This window comes from Electrophorus electricus, chromosome 18 (assembly GCF_013358815.1).
Source record: "Electrophorus electricus isolate fEleEle1 chromosome 18, fEleEle1.pri, whole genome shotgun sequence".
Taxonomy (NCBI): domain Eukaryota; kingdom Metazoa; phylum Chordata; class Actinopteri; order Gymnotiformes; family Gymnotidae; genus Electrophorus; species Electrophorus electricus.
Window position 1 is genome coordinate 12,643,238 of NC_049552.1, and position 22,092 is coordinate 12,665,329.

The following is a 22,092-nucleotide window of genomic DNA, read 5'->3' on the forward strand; positions in this document are numbered from 1 at the left end:
GTGTTGAACAATATCATTGCAGCAAGATGAACACTGAACATTTTCCACCTGTTCCTGTAGACTGCCAATTTCACTGCAGTATATCTCTATATAAGGGCAACAACCGTCAAATAAACTGAAGCATGTGCTGCGCAGACTGAAATAAAGGGTGTGTCAGAGGGTATATAGAATACTAATTGTTAACTCTACATTTGTGAGTGGTGAAAATCGCACTTTGCAGAATTAACAACTGCTAAGCTTGACATTGCCTGCAAACCACACACTGTGCATGCCATCAAAACAAGTGAGAGGCGTTTCGGTGATGGGTAAAAATATCAGCGTGTTTATTACGGCAACGTGTAGGGGCTCGGGGGAATAGGTGCCATCCGGGGGGAGGGTGACCAGTGCCGTGGTGCGGGAAGGGACCGTGGGCACAGCTTACACAGAGGACACACGGACAGCGTCAGGTCCGTGACTGGCACACACCCTCCTCCCTTTTTAGCTGCACCACTGAAGACGCGACTTGCGTACTTACATCGCAAACAACGTTTTCATCTTCTTCGTCTAACTGGCACCAGTAGTCAGAGCATTCGCGTCAACCCTTTATTTACTCATTTGTGTAAACTCAATTTGATCTGGAAATGTATTTAAAATACACGGTGGTGGAAGACGAGTGTATCATCATTGTCCCCAGCCTTCATCATCATCATCATCATCATTTTTGGGGTGGTTTTAATTTAACAGTGCCCACAGACACCCGACATTCCTCGTACGCGTTCAGATCGTCAGTGCGTTGTCTCCTGGAGCTGAGTAAGGAGAGCTGGCTGGTTCCATGGCACACGTCTGGCTCCATGGCACACGTTTAGCTCCATGGCACACGTCTGGCTCCACGGCACACGTCTGGCTCCACGGCACACGTCTGGCTCCACGGCACACGTTTGGCTCCATGGCACACGTCTGGCTCCATGGCACACGTTTGGCTCCATGGCACACGTCTGGCTCCATGGCACACGTTTAGCTCCATGGCACACGTCTGGCTCCATGGCACACGTTTAGCTCCATGGCACACGTCTGGCTCCATGGCACACGTTTAGCTCCATGGCACACGTTTAGCTCCATGGCACACGTTTAGCTCCATGGCACATGTCTAAATGGGGTACCAAGGAGGATCGACCCCCCGGCTTTGAATATACATGGTGTTTTTTTGTGTCTTACTGTGTCACTTTGCCAGAACAGAAAACAACCAACCCATCCCCCCCGCCCCAAAAAAACCTCATTCCAGAGCTAGAACAGATGAATTTCTCTCAATATATTATCACAACTTTACATTTAGTTTGTTTACACTTCATATTAATATGTGCAATATGGGCAAAACTCATGGGCACTGACACAGTTCTTACTGCTCTTCAACTTGCATTTTACAGTGAATAATTTGTAACCATCGCTCAAGAAAATAATGACTCGTGCACAGGGGGCCTTGGTGAGTGAATGCGGACTCATTCGCCCTAACAACCCAGTAAATATTACAAGTCGCTCTCAGGGTTTCAGTTTGTTTTTGTGTTTTTGTAAAATACATCTCACACCATGATAATGATATTTCAACATCCCAGATCAGACTTGAGCTGAATCTGAAACAAGTCGCGTGGCAATCATAAACACTCGCGTGCCTGTAAGACAACAACTTGGAGTGAGTCACGTACGGAGCATGTCGGATTATATTTAATTACAATGCACCAAATAAGAAAAAAACACACACACTGGTAAAAAGAAATGTGAAATGTCTCTGGAATAAAATCCATAGTCAGGAAATTTCAACAGTTTGATCAAGGCTTATTAGCTTCTGTTATCAACCAAGGATGTACAAATGATAGTTGTCTTCGTAAATCAAACAAGGATACTCCACAGCACAACTTGTACAAAAATAGTAAATTTTGAACGAGGACATTTTGTTTGGGTTTGCGATCATTCTTTCCCCAAGCCACATGCACCAACGCTTGTGGATAAAACGGCACTCGCTTCTCGGGAGGACGGGCTACCGGAATGGCGGCGAGATAAATACTATGTACATCCGGGTTTTCATGAAGACGGCCTCTACCGGGAGGAAGGGAGAAGGAAACACGGTTAATAAGGCATCTAAAGTCAAGCCGCTTGAGGGAAAGACTAACTGTCACTGTCGCTTGTCGACCAAAGATGAAGCTTGAGGATCCATGCTACATTCCAGAATTCGGCCATATCCCACATCCGCAAACTCCGCCGGGACGGTTATGTTACCGCATCTTTTTTCTCTCTTCAAAAACTAGATCGAGTAACATCGTTACAAACATTCTAGAGGCTCTTTTCCTGTTCTCTCATTTGAAATCAACGCTGTACACTTTTTTTTACACTATGATACATTAGAATACGTTAGAATCTGTCCTTCTTGGGTTAACGCGGCTGTAAACATAAAAGTGGCAGGCGTTGTCAACGCTAAGAGCTCGACGCTGAGGAGTCTTGCTTTACGATGGTTTCTTCATGACAGTATATTGACACGGTTTTTCGTGTTTTTTTTTTGTCTACCATTTGTCTACTAAGACAACGGGCATCACGCAGATCTGCAGGATGGTCTTGTAAATGGAACCATGCAGTGTTGCACTATTGGCTACGTGTGATACGGTTCACCCGAGACTTATTTACCGAATAAAGTTGAATACTTTTTGTACTCCAGATTAGCCATGCAGCTTAAGGTGTCAGCCAGCTCGCTTAGGCCTATGTCGTTCGGGAATGCCGATCTCCACCAGCTTCCATTTGGGAATACAGAAGGACAGTAGGAAATTTGGGGGGGACGACGACGATGACAACAAAGAAACAAGAAAAAAGTAAAAATAAACACCACCAAACCCCCCAATTGGGTCCTCGCACAGATAAGCAGCCCCTCATTCAGAGACAACGCTTTAGCCGTGCGATGAAGGGACGCATTCCCAGTTTTAATGGTCAACACGCACCAGCATTCACACAGCCAGGATGTGTAACAAATGATAAAAGAACCCCCTCTCCTCCACTCCAAAAAAAGCGTCTGGCATTCTTTTTTATCACAGTATGATCATGAGAAAAATGGCTGCTTCTGCTCTGAGGTAACGAACAGCCGTTACCGAGTATACCGCAGTGAGGCTCCAGTTGTGTCCTGAAGCGTCCTCTTTCTTCCTAATGCGTCCCCGTAATCTCACTGCCTCATAATCTCAGACACAAAGCCAAGGACTACACTCCAATCCACCACTAGCAACACCATGTCCAGCTGCCACTAGATATGAAAACCAAGCAGAATGGTCATTCGTTTATTATCGGGATCGTGGGGCCCATGGGAGGGGTGTCATATAATTGCTGCGGAAAAACATAACGGCCGATCTGGACTACAGACGGCTAAGAGAGTCAACATTTTAAATCACATGCCCTAATCCCTTTCAGTCTGCTTTCTGGTTGCAGATGGGGGTAAAAGAATGGGAGACATACCCCTACTGAGGCAGGCCCCCCGAATGCACCAATCCCAATTTAATCCCAGTCTGGCTATCAGGCACCTCTTTGTGACCTTGGTAATTAAACCAATGAAATGACATGAATGACATCATACGAATTGCAAGACAATGCAAAATGACCGCACACTTCACAAAACAGTTCATAATGTTCGCTGGATCACTTCCCCTTTCTTTCTTGTTCTTTTTTTTTTTTTTTTTTAAAGTTAGTTTTCTCTTTCTCTGCCGGGTCGCCCCGTCACGGGTTGGCCTCTGTGGCGTGGTGCCGGCTCTTTGAGTGCGGAGGCTGTGGAACGGCGCTCCGGGCGTCCGGGATGGGGGGGTGGGGTGACAATTTGTTCGGTGAAGCTGCTGGTTGGAGACGGTTCTGGGAGCAGCAGTTCTGGGGTTAGCGCTCGCTCTCTCTCCCTCTCTCTCTCTTTCTTTCTCTCTCTCTCTCTCTCCCCCTCTCTCTTTCTCTGGGTGTGATGTCAGTCTGACAGCTCCGCTCTGTCTGCTGGCGGAGCTGTTATACCTGCACTTGACTCCCCTGGGCATGCAGACTCTGGACACCGGAGAGGATCTTCTTCTGATGCCCGACAAGGGTCACGCCCATCTTACTCAGCTCACTATAGGAACATTGGGAGAGAGGGAGGGAGAGAGAGAGAGAGAGAGAGAGAGAGAGATGGGTTAATTGGGCACGCTACAGTGCACTTCGTTCACACACTGTGTGCCACATTTTTTGACTTAAACTTCTCTCTCACGGGCTCTGCCCATTTATCTTGTTGACTGTGCTTTCAGAAACAGTAATGACAGACGGTTTGACTTCCAAGGCTCAGAGCTGGCGTCCTGCACCACAACAGAGCACACTGGTGCAAGTAGCACTCCTCCGGCACTCTGCAGCCCAGCCGAGAACCAACCCGAGGACTGTCAGAACCCAAACCACGGTGTGAACCTTGGGCGCGAACCTTGGCCTTCTCCGCAACACGAGATGATTTGGCGTTTCGCAGTATTTCGGAAGTGATTGCAGTGCAGTGTGACATGACCACTCTCAGCAATAAAGGATCAATACAGTCGATACCGCCAGTACATTTTACACTTCTTCAAATCACAACAAACTCTGTGCGGATCAGGTTGAAGATAAACATTTATTGAAAGCCCTTAGCTTCAGATTAGCATATTCCTGTCAACTTGGTCCACAGAATAATGGTAAAAATAAACTGTTTTCTTCGCAGAGTGGTTTAAGAACACAATTTGAGTCCATGAATTAAGAACTGTTGATATTTATATACACTGCATCAACAATATCGTATCGTGGTTTTTTGAACCGTACCGCAGAGAACTGATTTATTGGTACACACCACAGAGTGTAGCTGTGATAGTTAGGGATGAACCTGCTGTTGAAGTCTTGAGTACAGTACCTTAAACTGATGTAGAGTATTGCGTCTAGCGTGACGTAGCCAGCGGAAGCAAAGTTCTCCTTGTACTGACCCATCCTGATGGCGTCTAGCCACTCGTCCACGGTTCCGACGCTCAAATCTGGAGTGGACACGTCTTCCCTGGAAAGGAGGGATGGGGGCCATGCTAGTTTGGGTAGCTGTGTGATCATATTGAGCCTGGACGTATTCACTACGAAACAGAACGATACAGTCTGGGATGCCTGTGCGGGAAAGCCCGTGAGATGGAGATTCTCCAGGGGAACGGTGGCGCAAAGACAGCTCTCGCTCTTTTGACAAGGAAGCAGCGTTTTAGTGGGAAAAAAGGGCAGATAACTTCCAACCCAATCCAGGGAGCCGCTTCGATCATCGCTAATCCCCTCCTGGGTTGGGTGGCTAGGAGTAGCAGGATCAAATGGCGGAAGCTTCAGCCAATCGGACGCGGCTCTGGGAAGGCGGGAGGGTGATGCATGCCGGACTGCCTGTCTGGAGGCTTACGGCACTAATCTCTCCTTTCCCTTAAGATCCTGATCTAAACCTGGTGAGCAGGAGCCAACCTGCAGCCCACCTAACATCTGATGTAACCACGCTCAGGCTTCTGGGGCTATTCTACGTGCAAGCATGAACCAAAAAAAAAAAAATACTATCAGTGTCATCTTGTGGAGGTGGAACTTGACGGAACTGGAAATGTAAAAAGATGGGGTGTGAATCAGTGGTGAAACGCGGCGTGAGTTAAGCTCAGAGTGAGAGAACCGTGAAAATTCCACGAGGGAAAAATCGCGACGCTTAAACCGAAATGTCCCCTATCCCGTCTTCGCCTGCATAGTTTAGCTCTCCATCTCGATGGAACCAGCGCTGAATAAATTACTTAGCTGTCACACTAGCTGTATCATATCGGGGGGTGGGTGGGTGTTGTTGCTTTAACAGAAACTCCGCCCGCAGACAGGAGGTGGAGTGGTGGCTTACCATATGGAGGTGCTGGCCAGATCCTTCAGGCTGCTGGGGTTGCGGATCAGCTTGTCCAGGGTGTTGACGATCTGGCCGAACTTGGGCCTGTCGCTGCGACCCTTCTCCCAGCAGTTCAGCATGAGCTGGTGGAGCACCACGGGGCAGTCCATGGGCGCTGGCAGCCGGTACCCCTCGTCTATCGCCTTAATCACCTGAGCGGGAACAAAGGAGGATCAGCAGAGAGCGATGCAAGCGTGGCTATTTGTCATGCCAGTAAAGCACCACTGAGTCGAACTGAGAGAGGGGGAGAGAGAGGGAGAGAGAGAGAGGGAGAGAGAGAGGGAGGGAGAGAGAGAGAGAGGGAGAGGGGGAGAAGGAGAGAGGGAGGGAGAGAGAGAGGGAGAGAGAGAGAGAGAGAGAGAGACTGAGAGTGAAGAAATGAGAAGGAAAAAAACAAGAGATGGAGAGTAAAAGAAAGTGAAACAGTAAGAGGGAGAGAGAGAGAGAGAGAGAGAGAGAGAGAGGGAGAGAGAGAGGGAGAGAGAGGGAGAAGGAGAGGCAGAGAGAGAGGGAGAGAGAGGAAGAGAGAGGGAGGGAGAGAGAGGGAGAGAGAGAGAGAGAGAGGGAGAGAGAGAGAGGGAGAAGGAGAGGGAGAGAGCAGAAGAGAGAGGGAGGGAGAGAGAGAGAGAGGGAGCGAGGGAGAGAGAGAGAGAGAGAGAGGCAGAGAGAGAGGGAGAGGGAGAGAGAGAGGGAGAGAGAGAGAGAGGGAGAGAGAGAGGGAGAGAGAGAGGGAAAGAGAGGGAGAGGGAGAGAGAGAGAGAGATATGGGGGAGAGAGAGGGAGAGAGGGAGAGAGAGAACGGGAAAAGAAGAGGGAGAGAGAGGGAGAGAGAGAGGAAGAGAGGGAGGGAGAGAGAGGGAGAGAGAGAGAGAGGGAGCGAGGGAGAGAGAGAGAGAGAGAGGGAGAGAGAGGCAGTGGGAGAGGGAGGGAGAGGGAGGGAGAGAGAGAGGGAGAGAGAGAGAGAGAGAGAGAGAGAGAGAACGTATGTTGTTGCCAGATGTACTAGATGAGCTACTGTACTGTGGAATGGCAACAAAATGATACACAAAAAGTATAGCACATAAATCCTGACTAATTTACCACAGCCAAGATTTTGCTGGTCCTATGACAAAAAGTACAAATCTCTCTCTCTCTCTCTCTCTCTCTCTCTCTCCCTCTCTCTCTCTCTCATTTCTCTGGTAGAAAAGGTAGAAAGCTTTCTTTCCTTGACAAAATAATTGGCTCTAAGAAATATTCAATGTTATCACGAGGGTCTCCAATATTAGATTTGAGCTAAAAGGGGTTTCATTCATGCGCACTGCTGAAAACTAAGAACAACTGTACACGTACATAAATAGGTTGAAGCAGAAAAGTGCAGGGAGGGTTAGAATTTGACTTATTAAGGATGTTCATCAACAAGGCAGCTTCGCACTGTGGCAACAAACATGTAAACATGTAATACAGACATTGGTGGCTTTTCTGCTCGGGGACACTCACGTCTTGATTGGACATCTCCCAGTACGGCCGCTCGCCGTACGACATCACCTCCCACATGACGATGCCGTAGCTCCACACGTCACTGGCGGAGGTGAACTTCCGGTAGGCGATGGCTTCCGGCGCCGTCCAGCGGATGGGGATCTTTCCCCCCTGCGCCGCCGAAGTGAAAGAAGGGGATGAACATAGGACTCCATCCTTTGCCTGCCTAAAAACATTTCCGGGCCCCGTGGCAATGCAAGTTTGGAGTTTGTTAATCTGGTTAAAACGCCGCTGCGGCCCTCGCTGGTCAGTCTCCGCTAAGTCAAAGTCAAATGAGAGGCAGACTGGCACTACACTCAGCCAATGAGAGGGTGTGTCCCGTTGGCCCCGCCTCCCGGCCAAGCGGGAAGCTTTATTATTTACAGCCCATATCAAAGTCAGGGCTAGTAACCATGGTTAGGTGGGCTCTGCGCTTCCATGGCTTGCGTGCTCGGTGAGAATCGCTTATGAGAACGCACTCTACACACACGTGCAGCCTGGACGCAGGGGTCTTTTCAGGGCTGAAGAGACACCCTCCTACCCCTCGAATTGGACCTCCTGCTGATATGGTGATTTGCACACACGGAGCTACCTCTCCCCCCAGGTTTTTCCCCCGTTTTTCCACACCCTCCCAAAGGCCTGCTGGCTTCCGCTCGGCCCTTCCGGACACCCCCACCCCCACCCCCGACACCGTCCCCTCCTCCATCCCCCTTCTCATCATTCCCGCTCTTCCCGGTCCTTTCCCAGACTCCAATTTTCCCCTTCTGTCCTTTTTCGGCTCGACTTACCCGCGTGGTGTAGGCGGCCTCTGGATCGTCCTCCAGCACCCGGGACAGGCCGAAGTCGGACACCTTGCACACCAGGTTGCTGTTGACCAGGATGTTGCGGGCGGCCAGGTCGCGGTGCACGTAGCTCATGTCCGACAGGTACTTCATGCCCGAGGCGATGCCGCGCAGGATGCCCACCAGCTGGATGACCGTGAAGCGCCCGTCGTTCTTCTGCAGACGGAGAGCGAGCACCTGTCCGTCAACAATCTCTTGCGCGGGAAACCTTACTCATAAGATCTGGGACCGGCTCCAAGTCACAAAAGCGCCTGGCCAACCGGATAAGATCTTTATGTTTATCCCCCACATAAAACATAAAAAAACCCAAAAAACCTCACCTCTCCTGTGTTATGCTGTGGGTATTTGTTGTCTGTCTGGTTTGTTTGTTTATTGGGATACTGAACTGCAGTGCCTGGACTGAATCGGACCTTGAGGTCACTGTTTATTATGCTAAAGAACTACCCTGACTGGAGATTTTACAGCCTGTCCTGTCGTAATAGCTTCTAATTCTTACATGCGCTTATTGGTGTAGAACAATCTGTTTTCTCAAGAAAAACAGGGAGGCTGGGCTGTCGTTTTTAGCCCTGAAACAATCTGAGCTGTGAGCAATTAGCCTGATGCCTTGATCTGCATAACCGGGCCATGAAGTAATCTTGTTAAAATGCCTCTCTTTCTCTCTCCGAGCAATATCAATCCTGACCACGGCCTTGTTTGACGAGCCCGTGTGGGAAGCGGGTTAATTATGCCTTGTTTTATGAAACACGGCTCGGTGATTGATCGCTCGTCCTGATCAGCATCCGCTGTGATGTCAATCAGGCTGAGGTGCTTACTGTAAAAACAGCATGCGTGAGAATGAGAGCGAGATAGCGCGTGTGTTTGTGTGTCTTACGCGCATGTATGTGTGTGTGTGTGCGTGCGTGAGCCGGTGTGAGGGGCGTGGGGGCAGGGTTGTTTTTAATAAATTGATCCATACTCTAATTAAACACGTGTAGACTAGGCAGACAGGCTATGAGCTATTAGCCGTAAAAAAACACCCCGTAATTATGTTAGCTTTTTATGTGGGCTAAAGGGCTATTTATGGCATTCATTACATGCCACAAGGATCGACAGTTTCAGAGAAACCTTTTTTTTTTTTTGGCTAGATTTCATTTTCATTTGCTCGAAGTGTGTGCAATCAAAGGGAAAAAAAAAACATATCTGTCCGGAATAAAATTCCAAGGCCACTCCATTCAGGCATCCATAAATCGGGGTGCGGAGGAGACGTTTGGAGGTGTTTGAGGAGATTTGTGGTGGAGGTGTCCCCTTAATTAGAAATCCGCCGATCTCATTCGCTCCCTCGCTCTGCAGCGGGTTCGTGAAATCTGTCTCTCACTCTCACGATTGCGCGCCCCAGAACATTCCCATGGAAATGGAGGGGTTTGGGGGGAGGCTCCTTCCCGGCCACCACAGCGCCACCGTTTGGCGGGGGCCGGGACTGCAGGCGGACCGCTCCTCACCTTTAAGAAGGTGTCCAAGGAGCCGTTCTCCATGTATTCCGTTATGATCATCACTGGCTTGCCTGTGCACAACAACAACAACAACAGGAAACAGGAATAAAACATTCAGCAACAGTCCGGTTTGGTGGAGCTGAAGGGTGAGGGTGGTTGTAGACACAGATATAAATCACAGTAATGGTATCATTAATCCTGCACTTCTGACGTATTAAAGGGAGGCGGGGTGGGGGGGTCTAGCCAAACTAGCCCTCCCCCACACAACCCTATTATTCACTATGACACATCCTCATCAGAGTCCTCCACCGGCCACAACAGTGCCCAGTTAGCCCATCGGGCTGCTCGGTCTGTTAGCCGAGAGACTGCAGTGAATGGCAGGCAGGGTGGCCCGTGGAGGCGTGTGGGAGGGACGTTGGAAACAACGGGGATGATTTGTGGCAGGTGCTGTACACCTGTAATCTCGACAGGGCCTGCCACACTTTCCCATGTCGCTGACATGTGTTACAAATGGGTCGAGCCACGCCCAGGGGCCCGAGACAATAGAGCGAGGCGCCAGACAGCGTGTGTACACGCGCGCATGCTGCCGGGTGAGCGTTAATCTACTGATTAACTCGAGGAGCGCAGACACACACGCACGCGCGCGCATGCCAGCAACATCAATACCTTTTTCTCACGACTAATCACAAGATGGAAGCTGAGTTTGTGAGCAAGCTGAGTTTGTGAGTCTGTAATTTGAGGGTTTAGTGATTACAAACACACACACACACATGCAGACACACCTCCTAAGATAGCCACATGACATTATTCTCACAGCTAGGATGGCGATAGAGACATTTACAAACACACGCACGCACACAAATAACAACCCAATTGAATTAACACACAACAACCTTGTCTGCACCAGATCACATGCTACAGACACTGGACAATCACTGGAGCCTGTCCCCACACACTCAATTTTAAATTGTACCCTCATGACCCGAGAACTCCGAATGACGAGAAGGTAAATAAGCCGCTCGTGATCGGTGGTTTTGCCCATCGTGATTTGCTCACGAGCAACCCAGCCTGTATCGCTCCAGCGGGCTCGTGAACGCCTCCAGCTCAGTCTTGCACCGTTGCCCGTTCAACCTGCATCCGTCGCTCGTGCGTGGAAGGGAAACGCCCGACGTCTCCGCCCATGAGCCGGAATCTCCTCTCCTGTCACTGATCCGACGTATGACAGCGTATGCGCAGGGCCACCTGCGTGTCTGGTGTGTTTGTGTTGGGGGTTATAAATTAGGGCGACTGATTCTGGCGCGTGTGCCCTGCGTGATCAGGCGCGGTGGCATGTGGAGAACGAGGCCACAAAGCTATGAACTCTACGAGCACGGATGGAGGCGCACGTGGAGGCGCACGTGAAGGCCAAACTCAGGAATGAGTAGGGGGCATTTGTGTGTGTGTTTGTGTGTGTGTGTTTGTGCGAGGCGTGCCTATGTCTCTGTCTAGTATGCATTTAGCAGAGACACTAAAGATCAGTTGTAAGCTATCGTCCCTGTCTCTCGCCCTGGGACTTAAACACCGCCCCAGGCACACCTGATAAATGGCCCAGTCCTGCTCTGTCTCCACTTTGGAATGCTGGGACATGTACTGTGGAAATGGAGGTTAGGCTTGTGTGTGCGCGTGCGCGTGTGTGTGTGTGTGTGTGTGTGCGCGTGTTGAGGGTAAGTCGATAGTCCTGTCGGAGCATCTCCACAATAGCCGGACCAGTTGTACATCGCCCCAAATTAAATCACTATCTCACCATGATGAATGCCTTGACAGTCACCCCCCACCACGCCCCCCCAACCCCTGCTCCCCCCAAAAAGGGAAAAAAAACAAAAAAAAACAATTCCCTTGAACTTTTCGGCAGCAGAGTAATGTAGCTGTCAGCTGACCGAAATCGGCTTGCGCCACACACTCCACTCTGGGGATGACACAGTGGTGGGTGGCCATTTGATGTCACTATGTCTGTATGAGTGTGCGCGCACGCGCGTATATGTGTGTGTGTGTGTGTTTTGCGATCGTGAGGAAGCGCGTGGCCAGGCTGACCGTCCGGATCAGTGTGTGCAGGCTCTGGACTACGGATCAGACGTGCTGGCAGGCTGCAGACAGACCCGTCTGGGCCTTGCACACTATCTTTAAAAAGCGATATTGATTTCGGACAAAGTCTTATTAACCTTTTCGAAAAATATGGTTCACAGGGCTAGAAGATCAGTGGAGTGGAATGTGGCTAAAAATGTTAGAAATGTGTGTGGCGTTTGGGAAATGTGTTACAGGCTTATTACCCAGCTCCAGACGACCTCTGACCTCCGTGGGTCAAATTATAAATAAGCATCATTATAAAAAAAGAAAAAAAAGAAATATGAAGAATCCTTTAAAGTCAGATTTACTGGAGCAAATAATCTCAACCTTCAGAGGGATTTTAAATTAATGAATTAAAGTTTTATTTCGTGTTCTACAAAACCTCGACCCCCCCCCCCCATCACCCAGAGTACCTAAATTACACACAAGTGGTTACGGCGCACGCACTAGGACACACACACACACACACACACACACACACACACACACACACACACACACACACACACACACACACACACACACACACACACACACACACACACAACACACACACCACTGAGCCATGGCTATTGTCGGTGTGGTGAAGCGTCTGGTGCAGTGGCAAGTCGCTGAACATGCGGTGTTACTTGGCAACAAAACGGATTGGGTACGACGAGAGGCGTGAGCACGGCTCTAATCGTGCAGAAGACAAACGCTCACATGACAGTGTTACAAATTCATTCCCCAGCATCAGGTACAGAGAACAGGAAACACTGCTGTAAGCCGATGAAGGTTTTTGTAATGACATTTCTGATGAAACAGTGAGGCGCTTCAGAAAGTCTCTCTCTCTCTCTTTCTGAGACCGAATCGGTCTAAACGGTAGGTTCTGTGTGCAGGAGATGAACCCGAATCACTCTCGTTCCGCCCACCCATGTCGCTGTGGCCCCTGCTCTGCATGGCCGGAACAAAGTCCACCGGCGGTTGCTGACCACTGGGCTGTGTGACTGTATAAAGGCTGTTAACCGATGGAATTATGGAACATTGCCGAACGCGCTTAAAATCAGGGAAATCACCACCTGCCGTGAGAAACATTTTCACTTTCCGTTGTTGAACGGACTCGTGCCGGCGCTAGTCACCACGACCGGGGCGGGAATGTTCTCTGAGAATTGCGGACCCCGATGATGAGAAGTTGGTTTCTGTGCTGAAGAGGGTTATAATCCCAGATTATGAGATTCAGGGTGGCAGAATGGAATCACGGGCACTAAACTGCACCTGTCACAGCGGAACCGCTGGAGATCAGCGCCTTGCTAGCAGAGGGTGGGGGGACGCTCGATGAAGGTGGTCCCACCGGGGCCTCTCTGACCCAGATAAGTGTTACACGCAAGTGCAGCAGAAAATGAGAACCTGAAAGGAACATTGGGCCCCTGTAATCAAAGGCGAATGTTACCTGGGCCTGATTCATGGCAACACAATACCAGAGGAGTCTCACATGAAGCCTGTTCTCTGTTCTTGACTGCAGTGAATAAAGGGGGAGGTGCAGAGAGAGAGAGAGAGAGAGAGAGAGAGAGAGACCCGGGGGGAGGGGGATTTATAGAGATTTGTTAGGTAAGGATTACAGACCATAGGACTCAGCATTACAGTTGAGATGTTTTTTTGTATGTGTGTGTGTGTGTGTGTGTGTGTGTGTGTGCGCATTCTCCCTAACAGTAACACCCCATTAACAAGTTAAAAGCAACCCCACATCTTCCGCCACCCCACCCCCGGCCTGCTGTTGAGTTCGCGGCGATGACCGCTCCTGAGGAGCGGCTATTGATTTTACAGCAGGTGCTAAAGTCACGGTCCAGAAAATGGTCACCTTGCTCTCAACCGTTTCCCCGGCAGTAACCCCCATGTTAACACTGGCCTTAAAAAAGAATCATTTCCATGTCCAACGACTTATTTTATTTCTGGCTGCTGGACCTTTGATTTATGGGGAACTAACTCAGGGGATTAAGGAGATATTGAACAGACTGGCACCTTTGCTGCTGACAGCCTCACCGCGTCCCTCGTGTGTGACGACGGACGCGGGGACCAAAGGAACAGTTCTTTTACCGGCCGCGTCCCATCGATCCCGTCTTAATGGCTTTTTAAGGGAACTCGGCGTGCGCGGCGGCTACCCGGGACCGGCCCACCGCGGCGCGGTCCTGGAGGGCGCAGGGCCTGCGCGGGAGCGGGACTACGTTTCGAGACGTTTTCAGTCTTGCTTGCAGTCCTGCTTAATACGAGCCTGGTCCCGCGTTTTTTTTTGGTTTTTTTTGTTGTTGTTGTTGTTTGATCTTCTTTCTTAATTTCTGTCTTGTGCTCTTTAAAGGTGACAGAGTGTGCTGGAGTCTCAGCGTACCATGTAAGTGCACCAATCAGGCGCTTCTGGGGCAGCGGCCGCCTGCCAATCAGAGGGAAGCCGCTGATTGGTGTAATCTGATGTGCGCACCTCCCGTTCATCAGCATTCATCCTTCCCAGGTTCACACCATTAAACATGTTCGGGTCAAGACGCACACGCGCACGTACACACACACAAACACGCACACACACACAAAGACGCACACACACACAAAGCCACAGATTTTTCAAGGGAAGAGAAAAGGTGAGACACAGGATGACACATTGCATGAAAAAAAAAGGATGAAATGTCATCAGGCCGATTTAACGACAAAAGCTCTCTACAGAGAATGCTGGACTGTGGCATTAGTGAACACTAGTGCTCGCTAGTGAAGGCTAGTGAGCTTTAGTGAACACTAGTAAACACTAGTGAGCTTTAGTGAACACTAGTAAACATTAGTGAGCTTTATTTATCGCTAATGAACGCTAGTGAGCTTTAGTGAACACTAGTATACATTAGTGAGCTTTAGTGAACACTAGTGCTCGCTAGTGAGCTTTAGTGAACAAAGTAAATATTAGTGAGCTTTAGTGAACACTAGTGCTCACTCGTGAAGGCTAGTGAGCTTTGGTGAACACTAGTAAACATTAGTGAGCTTTAGTGAACACTAGTAATCATTAGTGAGCTTTAGTTAGCGCTAATGAACGCTAGTGAGCTCCGACTACTGACATGCCATTTTGTGTAGAAGCCACAGTGGAACAGGAATCCTCAGAGCGCCTGCTGTTTGCTGAGGACTCCCAGCAGTGACCCTCTCTCGCACCCTAATGGAGATCTGCGTTATTTCACCTGCCCTGTCGTGACAGCGTGTCCTGCGCAATTTGCACGGTCTTGTTTAGTCATCTTCCTGCCGTAAATCCTGCGCCATCACACCTTTTTGAGTCGGACGCACGCGCACCTCTCTGACCTCCTGAACCCATCTGCCAAACAGGCGACATAATGCATCGAGCCACCATCATTCACAGGTCACGCTGTCAAAGTTCACAGTGAAATGCAGGGTTTTGAATCTGCGTACCAAAGAATCTTTATTTTTATTTATCCTTATAAGTCCAAAAACCAAAAACAAGACTACTGTGGGAAGATGATTCATGCACTAGTGCTGTTTCTTTTGCTACTAAAACTAAGTAAGTCTTAGATCTTAAGCTGGTGAGTTAGTAGTTAAGAACTGATATCGTAATAGAGCCTCCCTGGTCCGCTGGTGATAACACCGTTCCCCTGAACATACGGCAATCAGTGCGCCTTGTCTTCAGGTTGTCGCTTTGGCTGGTGCGACGGTTTTACGAGGGCGGCCGCGATGACTCGCGCGGCGTGCCAAAGACGCCCCGATCAGGGAGCCGTAACTCAACGGAAACTCGTCGAAGGAGTGCGTGTATGAGATGAGTGCGTTGGTGTGCGGGTGTAATAAAGAGGGAGAGAGAGAAGGAGAGAGAGAGAGAGAGAGAGACAGACAGAGAGAGACCATGAAAGAGAGTCGTTTTTGATTAAACAAAAGCCGCTACCCCTGTGGCGCGGTAATCAGCGCCGATGAGGGCGCCGTGCATCTGCGCACGGGAACATGTTCCACAGCCTCCGTATAAGCAGGTTAACCCCCCCCGCTGCGTGTCCTACTCCGAAACGCGGATCCAACTGACTCCCCACAGATGTGATTGCATTGTGTGTTAGAAGACTTGCTTAATTTGGTTAAGACTCAATGATTAGTTGAGATTGGCTGAAAATGATGCCCATGGCAGCTGTGTTTTTTTGGGGTTTTTCTTTTCCTCTCGGCGAAGGAACCGCCCCCTTAGGGAGGCGCTAAGCCCCTCTGGGCCTTCCCGAACGCCCCTGACGACGGCCGCCTCCAAATTGAATGTTTCCAGATTGCCCGATTGTTGGGCACATAAAAGGAAAGTGATGGAGGTGATGGGGAGAGCTCAGCTCCGCCCGACCTCCGCCCGGCCTCCGCCCGACCTCCGCCCGGCCTCCGCCCGGCCTCCGCCCGACGCGTGATGGGGACCGGAGGGAAGGCCGAGTCTGTCTCTTAGTCTGTCTCTTAGTCTGTCTCTTAGTCTGTCTCTTAGTCTGTTTTAGTCTGTCTCTTAGTCTGTTTTAGTCTGTCTCTTAGTCTGTCTCTTAGTCTGTCTCTTAGTCTGTCTCTTAGTCTGTTTTAGTCTGTCTCTTAGTCTGTCTCTTAGTCTGTCTCTTAGTCTGTCTCTTAGTCTGTCTCTTAGTCTGTCTCTTAGTCTGTTTTAGTCTGTCTCTTAGTCTGTCTCTTAGTCTGTCTCTTAGTCTGTCTCTTAGTCTGTCTCTTAGTCTGTCTCTTAGTCTGTCTCTTAGTCTGTCTCTTAGTCTGTTTTAGTCTGTCTCTTAGTCTGTCTCTTAGTCTGTCTCTTAGTCTGTCTCTTAGTCTGTCTCTTATGCAATCTGCATAAGAATGAGAGCAATCAAAGTGGGAGGGTTTAGACATAACACAGATGAAAGAGTGCTTTGGCTGAGTTCTGCAAGTGAAAGACACACACACACACACACACACACACACACACACACACACACACACACACACACACACACACACACACACACACACTCTTACAGCTCTGTAAGCATGCCTTAAAAAAAAAAATGCTTTCACGTATTATAATTTTTGTCCCTGGAAGGAGTCCTGAAACGGTTCCTGGAGAGACACTTTTTCATTCTACGAGCGAACCCTGGGCAAGGGGAGTTCCGATGATTTTGTTAAATGTTTAAAATACAGTTTATATTTCTCTTCTTTGTCGTACTAGTTAATGTTTGCGTATTTTATACCGCTGCTTTGCTGTGGGACGCTGACATTTAAAGCAGAGTGGCAGAAACAGTAACAGATGGGTGAACAGGGGAGCCTTATTACGTTGATCCTCTGGTCTCTCTCTCTCTCTCTCTCTCTCTCTCTCTCTCTCTCTCTCCCCCCATCACTTCCCCTGTTCCTCCCTGTCTCGCTTTCCGCACCCCTTTGACCTCGTCCTCTGCGAAACCCGCGTTCCTCTGACGTGCGCACACCCTCCGCTCAGTAAGTCCGACCCCGGCGTGCCCGGGGGCTCCCGTGCGTCTGCTCCTCCCTCTCTCTCCCTCTCTCTCTCCTCCTCCGTTCTTCTCCTTTTCTCATGCCAGTTCAGCATCCGTAAGCGTTCCGCATTCCCCACGACCTGCCCAATTTGCGTAGGTACGGGCCTGCAAACGCTCACGCAAACACATCCTTTCTGGGATCTTGGTCACGGAGCCACCGGCAGCCAGCCGCGTTTCCTTTCATTACTTGCGATTAATCTCAGCCCGTGCCTCATTTAAAAAAAAAAAAAAAATGCTCCACTGTCCCCGTTACCGTGCCAAACACACACCACTTACTTCAGAAAGAGTAGCGGTTAGGCAGCTTCTGCCTCTCCGAAATGGAAGGTAAACTGGATTTACACGGGTAATCTGTTCACGAGCCGTGCGGACCACAGCTAGCAAAAGGTCGGGATTTGCATGCAGCATTAGACGGCAGAGCGAGAAGGCGAGACAAAAAAAAACAACCAAGAACTGAGAGACGCTCCTGCTAATATGCATATCACTGAATATTTATAATGCTAAAAACACACCCAATTAACTATGTGATTATTAATATTAATGAAGTCATACATATGCATGTTCCTTTTGTTGGGCTCCATAGGTTGCACAGAAGAGGAAATGGCTTTAAATGCCAGGAAATGCTCAGCGTTCTCCCATAAGCGGTTTCGTTCCTTTCATAGATAATGTAAGCCATAGCAAGAGACTGCAGGCTCATATCAGCTGTTCGGATGAAAGATTTTCCACTTAGAAACCTTAGAAATAAACAACAGACAAAACATGTGCTGTGGTTCCAGTAGATAAGCGAGCAAAAAAAAAAAAAATCTAAAAAAATTGAAAAAAAGAAAAAAAAAAATTGCATTTCAAAAGACAGACAACAGAAGACGTGCATCGGAGTTTGGGGTGGAAAGGCGAGGATGCCATTACCATGGGAACGGGGGCCAGCCTCACGTCGACGAACGCAAGGCGGAGCGGGTCGGTCCTTCGGCGGGGCCGAACCGACCGGACATGGGGGCGGACCTCTGCCGGGCAGAAGAGACGCCGCTCGGGACGGCCTCGCGTTGCCGGTCTGCCCTGCCAGCGTGCGTGGATATACAGCTGCCCACTAGCGACTGTAGCGTGACATTTTTGCTGTTTTGCATAACGGTGCATAACGAACATTCTATAACATGCGCATGCATAATGTCACTCACATTTGGTGACCACGCCCTCCAGGCGGATGATGTTGGGATGGTCGAACTGGCCCATGATGCTGGCCTCGCTCAGGAAGTCCCGCCTCTGCTTCTCTGTGTAGCCCGCCTTCAGGCTCTTGATGGCCACATAGATCTCCCTTTTGCTGGGCAGCTTCAGGCGTCCGCTGCACACCTCCCCGAACTCGCCTGCGGGTGGCATACAGCGTAAGGCACTGGCCAAGGGGTGGCGCGATGTATCGTTTGTTAACCGTTATCGCGATACCTGCTTTTGTGATAACGAGGTCGAACCTTACAAACGAACCTTCTAAATTTCGTACTGAAGGCTGTGAGACACCCTGTTCTCACAGTTTTCAATCTGTGTTTTTAAAACATATTTACTTCATCGAAATGAACCAAATGCAAGCCAACCTCAAATTATGTCCCACCAAAGGCTCATGTTTACCAATGAAGTTTCAATATATTTCAAAACATTATCACAGTTGCAATTTGATGGCAAGTGCTGTTGCGTCCCATGTCGTTTTATCCGGTTTTGATAACCGCAAATACCCATAAGCAGCATTTGGTCACGAGTCCATCCGCAGGTCTGCGGTGCCGCTGAACCACACAGACTCCAGAAGCTGTGAGGCTGTCTGGGGATTAGCACTGCGCTGTGCGTGAGTCTCTCTTCTGACCATACGGAGGAGGCCAGGCCGTAAATCGACCGGCGATTCGATTTCTGCTGCTCTGCGCTCCAGCAAGCTAGATTTGAAATTACAATGGCAGGAATGTTGCAGCGCACAACGTCGGGAGCACAGGGATCGAAGCTCCTCCATGTGCTGCCCTCCGAGTCCAGCAGTTCACAAGTAATTGGACATTTGCCTGACGACTGAAGGCAAAATGCCACTGAAACAATTATGGCTGCATTACAAGCCTGACGGAGCACCAGCTGTGAAGACATCCAGGCCCTCGAATGTCGGTGGGTCACCAGCTTTTCCGACAGCCAACATCCAGTCGCCAAACATCACACATTTAAAGGCTGTTTATGTCTCCATTTACTGGTGGCCCCTACCATTGAGTATGTTAATAATCTACCATGTTAATAAAAAGGTGTTTGATTTATTGGGCATAGCCATCGTTTCATTCCAAACGCAATGTCCTGGAATACAATGGTGAAGACCCAAAAAATGTCCCTGTCCAATTACAAAGATGTCAGAGGTGACCTCCAATAGTGGGTAATACGGGCTTGATGCCTGATACAGGAGAATACTGTAATTAAAAAACATTCTTTGGCACACAGCTGATCTATAATGACTCCATTTATATGAAATGGGGGTGCAGTAAAAACAGAAAAGAATCTTTCCCATTGAGTTGTGCCCGATAATGAGATGCGCAACTATACAACGTGTACATTTGTTAGTGTCAAGCGCTCGGAACTGGATGGCTGAGCTAAAAGTTCCACTCAGGAGCAGAAATGCAGAGTCCCATTTCAAACGTGAAAGACCTTGCCAGGATTTGGTTCAAACTGGATTTGCTGATGATTTCAAATAAGCAGGTACAGTTACTCATTGAAATCATAACCACAAATGCATTTATTAGACTTACAGGAGCAATAACAGTTTTGCCTTCAGAACTTACATAATTTAATTCCTTTCCTTTCTGCCGGTGCTTGCAAATTAAATAAAGAAAGAAAAACGTATTATGTTTAAAAAAAAATTAAAAAATGAAAATCAGTTGGCATAAAAATCCACTACTACACTAGACACTTTTTAGTAGTTTCAGTAGTTCCCAAGACACTTTTCAGTAGTTCTGATGCATCCAGATGGACTTCCCTGAAGAAAAATCTGTTTTAGATATGAAAATACCATTTTAACAAGGCAGATGAGCAATTCACATGTGGGAACCTTGTCTAATACAGATTTCCACACAAACTCTGGCCACCTCACATCTATAATTCTGTCAGATTTGTTTTTAATTTCTGTTTTATTAGACTTTCAAGCCTAAAAAAGCCATTTAATCAGAGTGTAGATGGTGAGCTGTGAGCATATGCTGACTGAATAATGTCAAATTTATTTTGCCATATACATACTGTACACAGGCATCATACAAAAAAGAGCTCAACCGCCAGAGCAACTCTAGCAGCTCTGTGATTGGGCATTTAACAAGCCCAACCCCCAGAGCACCACTATCAGCTCTGTGATTGGAAATTTAACAAGCCCAACCCCCAGAACTCCTCTATTAGCTCTGTGATTGGGCATTTTAGGCCTTGTATAGGGACCAGACAAATCATACAGAAGGTAAACTTTATGTATACACTTCTGTGAAGCAGCAACACACACACACACACACACACACACACACAAGCAGTCTGACTCAGGAGCGTGTAGGGTGTGTACATGACCGGATGTGCCATGCGAGAAGGCGGGACCTGTAGAGAATGGTTAAAGCAATGCAGAACTGCCACCCAGTGTATGGAAACTGTCGAAAGCCAAATCCCAGATATTTTGGGCACCTTAGAAATCCCGGCCGGACACATTTTTTTAGGTCCCAAAAAGAGGACATGTACAGGAAAAAGAGAACATATGGTCACCCAACTCATCACAAACATGAATAGCCACGCACCAGTTCTGCTCGCTTTCCTTCATAGCTGTTCAGGGTTGCACAGGTCCTGCAAAACCCGGAAAACAGCTGACCAATTTTTCACATGGAAACACATGAAAAATAAGAGAAAAATTCAAATGCCCTGGAACATTTTATGTTGTCCTGGAAAATTATTTCCATGTTGTCCTATTTTCCTTTAGCTGAGAATGAAGCAACTATAAGGCTCTATATCTTTCAGAGCGCTCCAAAACGGATAAGATGGCCATCTAAAAAGCCTAAATTATGTTCAAGAAATTATAAGTGTTCAAATCGCAGTTTCAAACAGTAGTATGCTGTTCTCGGTTATACTTGGGATGGCATTACAACTTAACGTTACGTGTCCGAATTTCGGAATACCATAAGTTCCATTATTCTTCAAATGTAAATATTAGTCACTGCCGGCTGGTACTGGTGGATGCTTTTATCAAGTTTATAGATTAATACTGCTTGTTTGAAATGGCTGAATAATGTTAAATTAGCTAGCGAGTTTGGTTCAGTTGTTAAAGTTCACACTCACATCTACATACCTCTCATTAAAATGCATTAAGACTACTTTTAATTCTCAGAAAGAAAAATGAAATTAATAATATATTTTGCGGGTTACACCGAGGGAAAGGGGGTGAGCAGAGCAGAAGGATGTTAAGATGAATGTTTTTTGTAAATCCTGTTTTCTTATGAATATATCAATTCCTTTGGCTGGTTCTGTTCTGCCAACACGCCGTGTGTTGCGTTGTGCTGTGCCGTGTTGTGTTGTACTCTGTTGTGTTGTGCTGTGGTACTCTGTTGTGTTGTGCTGTGTTGTGTTGTAGTCTGTTGTGTTGAGCTGTGCTGTGTTGTAGTCTGTTGTGTTGAGCTGTGCTGTGCTATGCTGTGTTGTACTCTGTTGTGTTATGTTTTGTTGTGCCATCTTGTGTTGTGCTGTACTGTGTTGTGCCATCTTATGTTGGGATGTACTGTACTGTGCTGTGTTGTGCTGTGTTGTACTGTGTTGTGCTGTACTGTGTTCTGTTCTGCCGT

The 22,092-nt window shown here is 48.4% G+C and overlaps 1 protein-coding gene across 1 annotated transcript in view; it reads right to left on the reverse strand.

Moving 5' to 3' along the window:
- Positions 1 to 1,276: 1,276 nt before the first annotated feature.
- Positions 1,277 to 22,092, reverse strand: part of epha4b (eph receptor A4b) — an 83,466-nt gene continuing 62,650 nt past the window's right edge. Inside the window, exons 11-17 of the mRNA XM_035536401.1 lie at positions 18,460 to 18,645; positions 9,723 to 9,784; positions 8,191 to 8,400; positions 7,385 to 7,534; positions 5,867 to 6,060; positions 4,886 to 5,023; positions 1,277 to 4,093 (exon numbers count right to left, since the gene is read on the reverse strand). Of these exons, the coding sequence (XP_035392294.1) occupies positions 3,994 to 4,093; positions 4,886 to 5,023; positions 5,867 to 6,060; positions 7,385 to 7,534; positions 8,191 to 8,400; positions 9,723 to 9,784; positions 18,460 to 18,645 (1,040 nt within the window). The 3' untranslated portion in view covers positions 1,277 to 3,993. The remainder of the gene's footprint in view (positions 4,094 to 4,885; positions 5,024 to 5,866; positions 6,061 to 7,384; positions 7,535 to 8,190; positions 8,401 to 9,722; positions 9,785 to 18,459; positions 18,646 to 22,092) is intronic.